The sequence below is a fragment of the Poecile atricapillus genome, chromosome 4, assembly GCF_030490865.1.
Source record: "Poecile atricapillus isolate bPoeAtr1 chromosome 4, bPoeAtr1.hap1, whole genome shotgun sequence".
Lineage (NCBI taxonomy): Eukaryota > Metazoa > Chordata > Aves > Passeriformes > Paridae > Poecile > Poecile atricapillus.
In genome coordinates this window covers 30040000-30051519 of record NC_081252.1, presented here as the reverse complement: position 1 = coordinate 30051519, position 11520 = coordinate 30040000, and the positions used below count along the sequence as shown (strand labels likewise).

The window sequence follows — 11520 nt, the reverse complement described above, 5'->3', positions numbered from 1 at the left end:
CTCCAGTCCCTATTTGTATTTATTCTCTGCCTTCTGCCCTTCCTGGTCATATATACAATATGTATCACAAACTGAACATGGCTTGTTTCAGTAGATGAATGCTTGTTTCTCACTCATCTGTTTTTGCACAATTGTAGTCATGAGTTTATGTTGTGTCTGGTAAAGAAATCCAGTAGTGGACTGTGGATTGGTCAGCCAGAATACAGCACGCTGTAGACATAAAAATATGGAAAGAACTCCAGACACTAGTCCTGTCTGGTGGAAAACTGTTATCTGCAAACACCATCCACATCTTCAAACACAAGCCCATGAAAAGCAAACAGTAGCATCTTGTGTCAATACCTTTGGCCTGGTCATACACAAGATCTGCTGAAACGTGGCCTTTAGAGATTCCAATCTCTAAAGTGAGAGCACTTCCCTCTTGGTGGGAAGTGTGGCTGCCTCAGGTCTGTGTGCATGAGCACTTCAGCAGACCTTACTAAAAATTCTCCTCCTTTTGCTACTGTTTGAGTTGGAGTGCTGCAGATTTGCCATTTCTTGTGCTCTACCCATATGTGTTAGCAGCCAGCTCAAAATACCTGGTGTATGGTTATTACTTTGAGCTGCTGTATTCTGGCTAACAGATACAAAATAGGCTTTTAAAGCATTTTAAGTGTTCTGTAACCTAAGCCTGTATAGTGTAATATCTTAAATGCGACCAGCAACATATGAGATACAGTTCCTGGCAGAAAGCAGTTAAATTACTGCTTGCCCATATGAACTGCTGTCTGCTTTACTCCTGGAAAAGGAATTTAACTCGTTAGACCAAGTTACTCCCTCTAATTCAAGACCTATAAATCTTCACCAATAAAAAACATTAAAAGTATAGTGGCTTTTTTTAAGAGAGAGAGGGGGAAAAAAAAGAAACCCCATTCTTTCATTGCATGGATAGCATTCTCAAAAGTGCTACAGCAATCTGGTTTTAATCTTAGTTATGATCCTAAGTAGATGCCTTCTTGACTCTGGCATCATCATGGCTGCAAAATAAGAAGCAGGCTCATTGGCACTGAACATATGCATGTCCTGGATTCGCTCTGCCTCCCGCTTGTGGAAAGCTGGCAAAAGCAGCAAATGCTGCTCCTTAACATTTTTTTCCTCTGCTTTATTGTGTTTAGATGGGACGAGCATACTGCAAAGCTGCCGGTTGTCCACTTGATGGTATCAAGTAACTGAGCATGGGAGGGGGTATGGCTGCTTTAACACTCTCGACTCGGGCAGACGTGACTGGAGATTTTTATAACAGGTAAAACATCTGTGTTATGTTCTTCGCCTACACAAACAACTCCTGTGCTAGATTTAATCAGACCCTGTGCATAATTTAGCTTGCTGCTCTGATTCCGCAGTCCAGTCCAGTCTGTTCCGGACCAACCTTGCTGTGAAGTGGATAAATAATGCCTCCATCAGGAAAATCACCATGGCTTGCTGCAAGCAGAGGACATTGCTAGTTTGCATTTTCAAAGACTCTCTGTTATCTGTTTCTAGGTGAAAACACTTTAGGAAAAAAACTATGGGAAATAATTTGTTCTCAAACTCTGCCGTTATCGAGTAATTTCTAAGCGTTTTAACAAACTTTTAGCTGACATCTTTCCCTGAACCAAGCTTTAGCAAAAAGAAAAATGTGACTTTAAGCGGGAGCAAGGAGGAAGACTTGACAATGGTCTTTCTCCTCTCAGTCTTCATCATCTTTCCCTTTGTCTGAGGATATGTTTGATCAGACCCATGTACACAGGAGCATGGGCCTTGTCACTTTTCTGAGGTGAGACCAGGCAGAGCTAGCATTTCTCCCAGTTGTGTAGAAGTATAGCTACCCATTGTGAGAAAGAGCATGAAAGCAATTTCTTGGATATTTTAGACTTCTGCTTTCCCAGTTCAGGCTTTGATTCTAGTTTGGCAGATTTTTCTGTTTGTCCCAGACAGAAAAAAAGAAAGGTTTCCCATCATATCTCTTCAGAATAAGAAACATCTAGCATGAGTTTTGCTGTTCAGTAGGAAAATGGCTTTGGATTGTGCCCCACAGAAACATGGTAATCTGGCTCATTTGGCAATCTTTATGATGGCAAGGACCTGCAAATGTAATGTAACAAGGGACTTTCTGTCTCAGGCTATTAAATTTCTGATGTAGAATATGCCTGGTCCAAAACAAACGGATGGCATGATGCTGGGATAAAAAGATGTTCAGGCAGAAGGATTGCACCATTTGGCCAAGCAAAACGTCAAGCCACGTCACACTGACCTGTGGGTACCTGGTTGTCCGTGCCCCATGTGGGGCACTGAAGCAGCCCCACAGATAGAGATGTCTGTATCTGTCCTGAAATAAGAAGAGCTGATCTCTGGAGGAAATGGCCCCCTGGCCCAGATGAGCAGCACCCACTTGCTCACCACAAGCAAGGCAGTGCTGCTGTGAGGCAGCAGCGGGGTGCGGGCAGCCGTCCTGCTCCCCGCGGGGCCTCACTAACCCCCTGCAGAAAATGACAATCATATCCTGAGGGTTTGCAGGGTTACTTTGCTGGATGTCACCACGAGCAGGGCTGAGTAATGGTGCTGGCTACTCACAACAGGGGGTAATGTGAAGCGCTGGAGCTGGTGCCAATGGCTTCCAGCGCCTCGTGTGCTGCCAGCCACTCCGAGGCAGCCTGGGCACTGCTCATACCATACTCAGGGAGCCCATGCTGCGCGCCAAATAAGAGCATGTCGCTATTACTTATTTTCTGCTGCCAGTTGATTAATTCCAAATATTATTTCAATTCCTTGTTGCCTGCAGATAGCCTGTGAGCAAGCCGTTGTTTTGAAAAGTGCAGTTGTTATTCCCAAGTCCTGACCATAAGGTATGTGCTGCTTGGTAGAATTTGTAAACTGTCCATTGCAACTCTTAACTGTTTATTGTGAAGAAACTATCACCTAGGGCTATGTAATCATGGTTTCTTCTCTCTCACTGGAGTACACAAAACTTTTTGTTTAGAAAGAAGAGACAAATTATGAAGAATAAACGACTGGCTATGAACTTCTGGTACACTTTATTGAAATTCCAAGTAATTAGACTGAAACCCACAGAGCTTCTTTGGATCCATGTCTGTTGTGATTGCTCAAATACTTGGGAAACAATAGGTAATAAAGCTGCACAAATATGACTCCATAAGGAAACTTGATTCATGATATAAACCAACACTCTTGATCTTGTCTGAGAAGTGCCATAGTTGGCCAAACCTTTCATCCCATTATCTTCTAAGTAGTCAGTGTTCACATAAATAAATGCTAAATAGCTATGTGTTCTTTCAATATCTGGTCCTGCTTTAAGAAGTTTCTCTGGTTCAAAAAGTGTACCAAACACAACAAATGTTGCACAAAAGTGCTTTGTAGGAGATGCACTGTGGTAATGCCAAGGTGAGAACCAAACTGCAGCACGTCAATGCAGCATTTGGGCAGTAAGAGGCAGAGAGAGAAGGACCAGAAACCACCAAGTCCCATCAGGCCACACCTGCAGTTCTTTGGATGTTGATGCTCCTTTTCTAGTCATCCAAAGCAGCCCAAATAAAAACTGCCCAGTGTGCATGGAACAGCGAAGAAGCAACTCGATAAATAAACGAGCAGAAAGGAAACTGGCTGAAATTAAACCTTCATACAATAGGAAGTTAGTGCAGGCTGCTTCTTTGGAAGCGAGCCCTCGCGTCGCCTGCCTGCGACGGTGAGTTATACACGTTTATCCTCCGCACTCCAAAAAAAAAGAACGGGACAACGGAGCGCTCCCGTGCTTTATGCCGGCACCGCGGGCATGACAGCCCATCCATAAACCACCGTAAATTTGCTCGGTGTTCCGGAGCTGCCCCGGCGAGCCCAGCCGCCCCTTGCAGCCCCTTCCCCAGCACCGCCCGGCGCGGCCGCCCCTCCCTCTGCGACCCTCGCCCTCCGAATCTGCGAGTCTGATGTCCTGCACTACCCGCATACATTAAGCAAAGAGAGCCCCCCGCGGCCCGCAGGCCGCCCCTGCGCCTAGGTGAATAAATTATTCCTCTGAGGGCGGGGATGCGGGGCGGCGGCTCCGCGGCTGACAGCGGGGCAGCGCGGGCTGCCTGCCGCCTGCGGGCTTCCCCGCCTGGCGCGGCGCGGCTGCTGGGCGCCGGCAGGCAGGTGGAGCGGGAGCAACAAGTCCTCCGGCGGCGGGGAGGGGAGCGGCAGGCGGAGGGGGGGCGCTTCCCGCCCCGCGCCTGAAAACCTCTCTGACAAGTGGCAAAGCGCTCGCAGAGCACGCTGCTCCCTCCGAAGGGCTGCAGGAAGCCGCGGGGACTCGCCTCGCACCCAGCCCCGCTGCCGGCCCGTGGCTCGCCGCCTGTGCCGCGGGGTGGGTCGCGACCCGCTGCCGGGCGGTGCGGAGCGCCGCCGCTTCGCCGTCCGAGTGCGTGAGCCGGCTGCGGGCTTGGCTTCTACTTGCCGCGGGTTTTTTTTCTTTTACCCTTTCTTTCCAATCACTGTTTTGCCATTTTGTTATTTATTTTCTCCTACTTCGTTGCCGTTGTTTTTTGTTTTCGTTGTTTGTAAACTAATTGCCTCCATGGGGGGCGGAGGAAAGGAAATCAAAGCTGCCGCAGCTGAAGGGTGTGCGAGCGCGCTGGGGAAGAGCCGAGGAGCCGCAGGACAGGATGGCAGCGGGAAGCCCGGCGGCAGCGGGAAGCCCGGCCCCGGGAAGCGCGGCTGCTGCGGGGAGCGCTGCCCGCGGCGGGCCGGGCCGGTCGGCTCCACGCTGGCCGCGCTCCTCTCGGCGCTGGCCGCGGCCTCCTGCGTCTACCTGGGGGTGCGGACCAGCGACCTCCAGGCCAGGGTCGCGGCCATCGAAGGCGCCCGAGGGGGCTTCTCTGCCGCCGCCCCGCTCCCGCCGCTGCCCGGCTTTTCCTTGGAGCAGCTGAACGCGATGATGCAGGAGAAAGTGGAGCGACTTCTCGCCCAGGTGTGCGGGACGGGGGTGGCCGCTGCCGTGCGGCGGGCGTGCGGGATGCTCGGGGCGGGGGGCGGCCGAGGCCATGAGGGGGGCGGCCGGGGGGAGCTGCTCGGGTGGGAGGTGAAGGGAGAAGCGGGGAAAGTGAGCCCGCATCTCCAGGGGGCGGCGGGCGCCCCGGGCTGCTGGAGCGGGCGGGATGGAGATGGGGATGGCGGGGGACCCCTGCGTTCGCTGCCCCCGAGGCGCTGTGCCCATCTGTGACTTGCCGCCGTCCCTGCGCTTCCCGGCTGCGAGTGTCGAGGAGGCAGAAGGACCGGGGTCACTTGGGGCGGCGGTGGGAGAGACCCCCAGGTGTCGGGCTTGGCTTTGTTGGTGTGGGGGTGGTGAGGTCACCCCGACACCTTAGGCCGAGCCCAAGCAAAGAAGCCCCCGCTGGTTGCGCAGCCTCTGGCATAGCGGTAAATTCCAGTTTGCGGCCGCGGTCGGGAGCGCTGCCCGTGGCGGGGCTCGCTCGCCAAGTGCCCTCATGTTGCTTCTCTCGCCCCCAGAAGTCCTACGAGCACTTGGCAAAGATACGAGTAGCGAGAGAAGCGGCTCCAGAGTGCAACTGCCCACCAGGTAACAGACACAGCTTGGAAATCTCCTCTCGGAGGCTTCTGACTCCGGCGTGTTTGGTATCCCATGTTTTTCAAATACACCTAAGTCGGATCCAGGGGATGCCTCTTCAATCAACAGCTGTTCCTTGGGTGGAAAAGGTGTAAAGCCCAGAATGATTTGTTTTCATTGTGGCACTGGATTGGCATTAATGCTAATAAAACCCACCCATTAGGCTGGATGTTTCCAAACAAGAGCACTTGCGAAGAAGTTAATGATCTACTCTAGCAGATGAAATATATTCTGTCTTAAATGGGGTAGTACTGAATCAAGGCACTGTGTGCTCAACTTGGGAAGTAGAGCGGAAGTCCCTAGCAAAAATATTGAACAATTTATAACAAGGATTGAAATAGGTGGAGGGTCTGTTGCAAGTTAGCAGTAATATACACATGAGCTTTTTTCAGTCTCGTTTTCCTGTAATCTTGGTGGAAAGTAGTTTCCCTAGGAAGGAATTGCAGGTTTTTCCTACTGAAGGTTCAAAACTGTGTGTGCTTGTGCAACCAGGGATATTGCTTGACTTTGGAAATGGGCCCTTCTAGTACTGCACAGTTGCTCGTACATTCACTCTGCAATGTTTCTGTGGGCTTTGTGCTCCTTTTTGATAATCTGGTAACTGTCTTGTTTTAGCTTTAGAAACTACTTTTAACATATATCCAAGTTGATTTAGCATCTTAGGAGTAAAAATAATACCAGTGTTTCACGGGGGGGGGGGGGGGGTAGGAGTTTCAGCATCCCCTGTGATGAGGCATACAAGATGCAGAGGATGCTGTGCATATCCTCTCACTCCATATGAAAAACCATCTCCTTTACAGGTGGAATATCAGACTGTCAACAGGACTTAAGCTGGTTATGCTTGCCAGCAGGATGTGTGATAGTACTTGTATATAGGGAAGGAGCTCTCCTTGTTTAGGATTCAATTCCTGCCAAGCTCATCAGTCTGAAGGGACTACCAAATCTCAGTGTTAAAGCTGCCTGCAGTGGTTGGTACACTGTTTTTGTGATGATACAGCTGAGAACAGAGTACTTACTTGCTGGTGTAGGAGTTGCCATGGCTATCATAGGAAGGACGATATATCTGACTAGGTCTGTGTTAAAAGGGTGCATAGAATTACTCAACTCCCCGTTAGGTTTGGTAAGGAGCATTGGTTTCCTGCTATAGGATATATATATATTTTTTCTTTTAGGGCTAACATAAGCAAACTGATCTTATTTTTTCTGTTACTTAACTGCACTGAATTACAAGATGCAAGTTTGTGCACAGAGATGAGAGTTACTCATCATGTTGTTTGGAGTGATGCATTCTGTGAGCCTGAAATTATATTTATTTTGATGCTAAGATCTTTCGCTTTTTCATTTTCCTTGTTTAAACCCATCTGTTATGATATTTTCACTTACTCTTTTCCTGCTAAAGGTCAATATCTACTTTTTCATGGTTGGTGTTATGTGCTGCTTTACTTCTTCACTACCACTAGAGCTCCACATTATACCAATTTTTATCTGACCTTTCTTCTTAAGTGCATATATCAAATAGATAATGAGCAGTGGAATATTTCTCACGTGCATTGTAAAAATCCTCACTACATGAAAGTCAAAACAATTTGGGGAATGTATTTGAGGGACCAAGTTTTAGAAGATCAGGAAAACTTATAGGAATCACTGCAAAGTTAAAAAAAAAAAAATTCAGAGAGGAGGGATTAGAAATGTGATAGGGAGCTTTTCACCTCTTGGTAGCTGTTTCAATTTGGAAGCAAGTTTTGTAGTGACTGAAAGATGTTGCCATGTGGTAGCCTCGTTTTGCAGTTGATGCACTCACGCTTGTTGCCAGTGGACAGGTGTCTACCTCAAAATGGCATCATCTTGGGAACCTTGTCTGAGAGAGCAGGGGCTGAGTGGCACCACCACAAGACTGTGCCTTCGTAACTGCAGGCATTAGGCAGAGCAGGAGGGGATAGAGCAAATAAATCGTTGTTTCTTCACTTGGTTTCCTCTGTTAGAATTCCTTTTTGACTGCGCAGGATGGGCTTTTTTTTTAATCCTTAATGCTGCTATTACAAATAGATACATTCAAAAATATTTGGTTTGACAGGAAAAGTATCATGGTACATCAGTGGTTTTTCTGTTGCCTGCTATTTGCAAAGCCAGAAAGTACACTGCCTCTTTCCCACATGGCCCCTTTTTGCTTCTGTATTCTGCTCAGCTTCTTAATTTCTTTCCTGTTTCTGTAATAATAAAATACATGTCTGCTAGGGATGACTTTGGAAGGCCTTTGTGGTACAGAGGTGATTTTTGAAATGTCTCTATGGTGTAAGAAAAGGTCACTACTGAATGGCCACTGGAACAGTTTCCATCACCCTTCTCTTTTAAGAGGAATAAAGATTATTTAAAAGTAGGTTACATTGTTCTCTCCCAAAAGAAGAGAAGGAAGTTCAATCTGCCGACAGGAGGGTGAGATTGTGGCCTCTGGTTCAGGATTAAAGTTATGCATCTGGCATAGATGTGATTAGCTTGAGATTTTCATCCTCTTTTGCCTCTCCATGGTAGGAACCTGCACATTCAAAGGGAAGTGGGGAACCTGTGGAAGCCAGATTCACATGCTTACAGCTTGCAAAGCAGTCTATGTATAGCTCCTTTTAATTCAGTAGTAGCCCTGAATTTTATCTAAAGTGAAGAGTGATCACATTTCTCTTTAAAAACTTTATTTTCATGAAATACGGTTTTTCTTATTCTTATGTTCTGTTTTCTTCTGAAAGAAACGTGATGTGAGGTGATGTTAAGAGTTTTGGTTTTACCTCTGTGCAACTAAAATCAGATACCAAAGATTTTGTAAATATTTTAAAAATTACAATAGCAGGCATTCTTTCTCCTCTTAGAGCAGAGTAATAAAGTTTGAAAAGTAAATTTGTGCTGACATTCCTCTTAAATTACCTCAGCTCTAATAAGAGTGCCAGCGTAAATCTCGTGCTTTTAGCTGGTGCTGCAGGCACTGCTGGTAGTTGGCCTTTTGCACATAGGACTGGGAGGCAAATTGAGTGGCTAAAATAATTTTAAGCATAATAAATTAATTTTCGTTTGCCAGGTGTATTTTTTACTTTAAGCTGATGTTTTTCTACTTAAAAAGATGAAGAGAAAATGTAGGTGTGTAGGTACTTATTTCATACTTCTAAATCTTCCTCTAAGTGGCTGTGGGAGCATAATCAGCTCTTATGAGGAACAGTCCAGCACCATGCTGGCTATTTCTTACTAAGTGCCAAGAATTACACAGTTGTGGAAAGATACACAGAAAGCACAGGGATACTCCTTATTCAATAGAATTCAAAGATTTTTTTTTTTTTTGTAGATTTTTTTCAGATTTTCCTCATCCCAAAGTCATTCACATGTGAATGTACCTGTAGATTTCAACGAAAATGGACATGTGCTTACATGTTTTAGTCATCTGATCCTTTATACATTGTAAGGGTCAAGTTCTGACACTTGCAGTTCTGTGCCATGATGTCTCACTGTGTAAGTGGTCCTCAGAGCTTGCTCCTGGAGTCAGATAATGTTGACAGGAGTAGGAGTCAAATCCAGTAGTGCAAGAAGTTCAAACTTTCTCAGCAGGAGGGCTGGCAGGTGATTATGTACAGTTCTGTATGTCCCTTTTGACCAGGGACCAGTTCTAGGAAGCAATTACATTTTATTTTTCCTTCTTCCCTTTTTAGGAAGACCTTTGTAGTGAATTTATTCCTTAAAGGAATAAATTTCTTTAATTCTCCGTTGACAAAGTATAAGTTACATAAGAGATATCTTTTTACTTCATAGCTATACAACACACTGTATGTGAATGTTCACTATAACTTGCATGTATAGTTATGGGGTCTGTAGGTTTTGGGATTTGTTTTGGTTTTTTTTTTTTTCCTCCCCAGAACATTAGCTGAACTTCAGTGTTGGATACCTGTCAAAGTTGACTGCAAATTTTATTTTATTTTTCTTCAATGCCACAGGTAATGTTTCTTTGTTTGTTCTTTCTCTTGTAGATTTCCCATCAGGAAATGTACAATTTTCTTGATCTTGTGACTTCATGGCCTTCACAGACTCTTTTCCTTTCTGTAGCTTCATACCCTTTCTAGGCACCAACACTCGGATCATTCTCTCTTAGCCAGCTGTTTTTTCTTGTTTTTGTAATCATGTCACCTTGATCCTCTGTTCCAGTCCTAGAGAGCTTTTTGGTTTGGCATTTGAAGTACCTCCAATTTCACCAGGCAGTTTGCTGCCATCAAGTTTGTTTCAGTGTCATTGCATCTATATAAACCTGTTCATTCAGGATGAAATGCCGTAAGTCAAGGGGATTTTTTAAAATTTTTTTTTAAATTTATTTTTTAGGGAATATAGAGTACCAATAGGTCTTTTTCTTGGTTGGTTACAGTAGTTCTAGTGCAAAAACTGTGTTCTACAGCTAGAGTTCTTCAGTGAGATGATGAGTCTGCTATATGTATTTTGATAGCAGCATGGATGGCAAAAATCAGTGTATTTTCTTAGAATCCCAGTGCTGTTTTTGTTGTCTTAAGCATCTAAGGTTTGTTTTGACATGCAATGCAAGTACAAATCAGGTGCTTTTTCTTATTTCCACAAGGACTGTTCCCTGGAGCATTTCAATTAGTGAGGCTGGAAGAATGGAGGAGAAAGCAATTTTCAGGATTAAAAGAATCACGAAATAGGTATCAGCAGGGTATTATTCTTTTAATTTTTCTCTTTTTTTTTTTTTTTTTTTTTTTTTTGTTATGCTTACAGTGAAGCAGTCCTGGAAAGACTGAAGAGGTAAAGAAAGAAAAGAGGAGCTGACTTACGTGTTTACCATACCTAAGAGAAAATGCAGATAGATATAAAAAGTATCCAAAGTGATTTCTTTTCCTGTTACTGAAAATTTCAGAGTGTGCTATCTAAACCTTGCTCCCAGCACTACTTATTTCTGCCATCTCTGTATCATCTGTTTGCTGAATGCAGTGCTCAGCTCTAATTTTGTAATTTTTCTGACAGGTCTCTGAGTCCCCCTTTCATACCTTCACTGGTTTGATATTTTTCATTTCAGTTCCTAGATCAAGATGTTTATTGATGTGCAGCAGCATGCGACCTTCTGGGTAGTCTGTCTTCTTTGGATGACTGCTTAAAGATACTGTTTCCTCCCCACAAAATACCTAAATATATATTTTATTGGCTAAGGGGTGACCTTTTAATTCCCTTCCCTCTGGGCAAGGAAGTAGGGTGTGCAGCATGATGAGTGAAACATAATGTGGCTCAGACGAGAGCTGATTGACAGTGGACTGCACCAGCTTTCTTTCTTTTGTAATATTATTGATCTCAGCGGTGCTGTAGCAAAGGTTGATTTGACTGCAGAAGTGTTATTAAAAGGTTTTTCTATGACCTGAGTTGAATAAATTCAGACTTGGGCAGTTATGTCATACAACGCATGAAATTAGGCTTGATTATCTACACTAGCTGTTCTTATAATATATAAAGATAATGTTAAATATATTCTTATATATGTTCGTATACTTCCTTATTTGTGGCACTGGTCCATCTCAAACTGCTGAAGTGTCAAAGCACTACATGTACTGTGAGTGTTGCCGTGGGAGAAGTGGCTGGTAAGCCCACTTATGGAATTATACTTGTAGTATCTGTGATTTGGTGTTGGTTTTTCTTTTTCTTGTTGTCTTTCTTAAATTGGGAAATATGTGCATCTGTTTCCTTAAAGGGTCTCTAAGTCTTATATAACTGAGTTCTGTTTAGCTATACTTGCACCCTATCCCTTTCCTTAAAGCTTAGTGTGTTCTTGGAAATGTACTGCCAGAACAGCACTGATAAACCTGTTTTACAGCACTCATCTTCTTTCTCACTCCCTTCTAAATTTACTGGCTGCAGCT

The 11520-nt window shown here is 44.9% G+C and overlaps 1 protein-coding gene across 1 annotated transcript; it reads left to right on the top strand.

Annotated features, from left to right (window-relative positions):
* The first annotated feature begins 4246 nt into the window (after window positions 1–4246).
* Window positions 4247–5730, top strand: LOC131579205 (collagen alpha-1(XXV) chain-like). Its single transcript, XM_058838839.1, has 2 exons — window positions 4247–4978; window positions 5518–5730. The coding sequence occupies exons 1-2, from the start codon at window positions 4586–4588 to the stop codon at window positions 5728–5730; spliced, it is 606 nt and encodes a 201-aa protein (XP_058694822.1). The 5' UTR covers window positions 4247–4585.
* Window positions 5731–11520: the final 5790 nt, after the last annotated feature.

Excerpts from the sequence above, each read along its gene's own strand:
- LOC131579205 (XM_058838839.1), top strand. The coding sequence starts at position 4,586 with ATGGGGGGCGGAGGAAAGGAAATCAAAGCTGCCGCAGCTGAAGGGTGT. Across the intron at positions 4,979-5,517 it reads TGGAGCGACTTCTCGCCCAG|AAGTCCTACGAGCACTTGGC; the intron begins GTGTGCGGGACG and ends TCTCGCCCCCAG.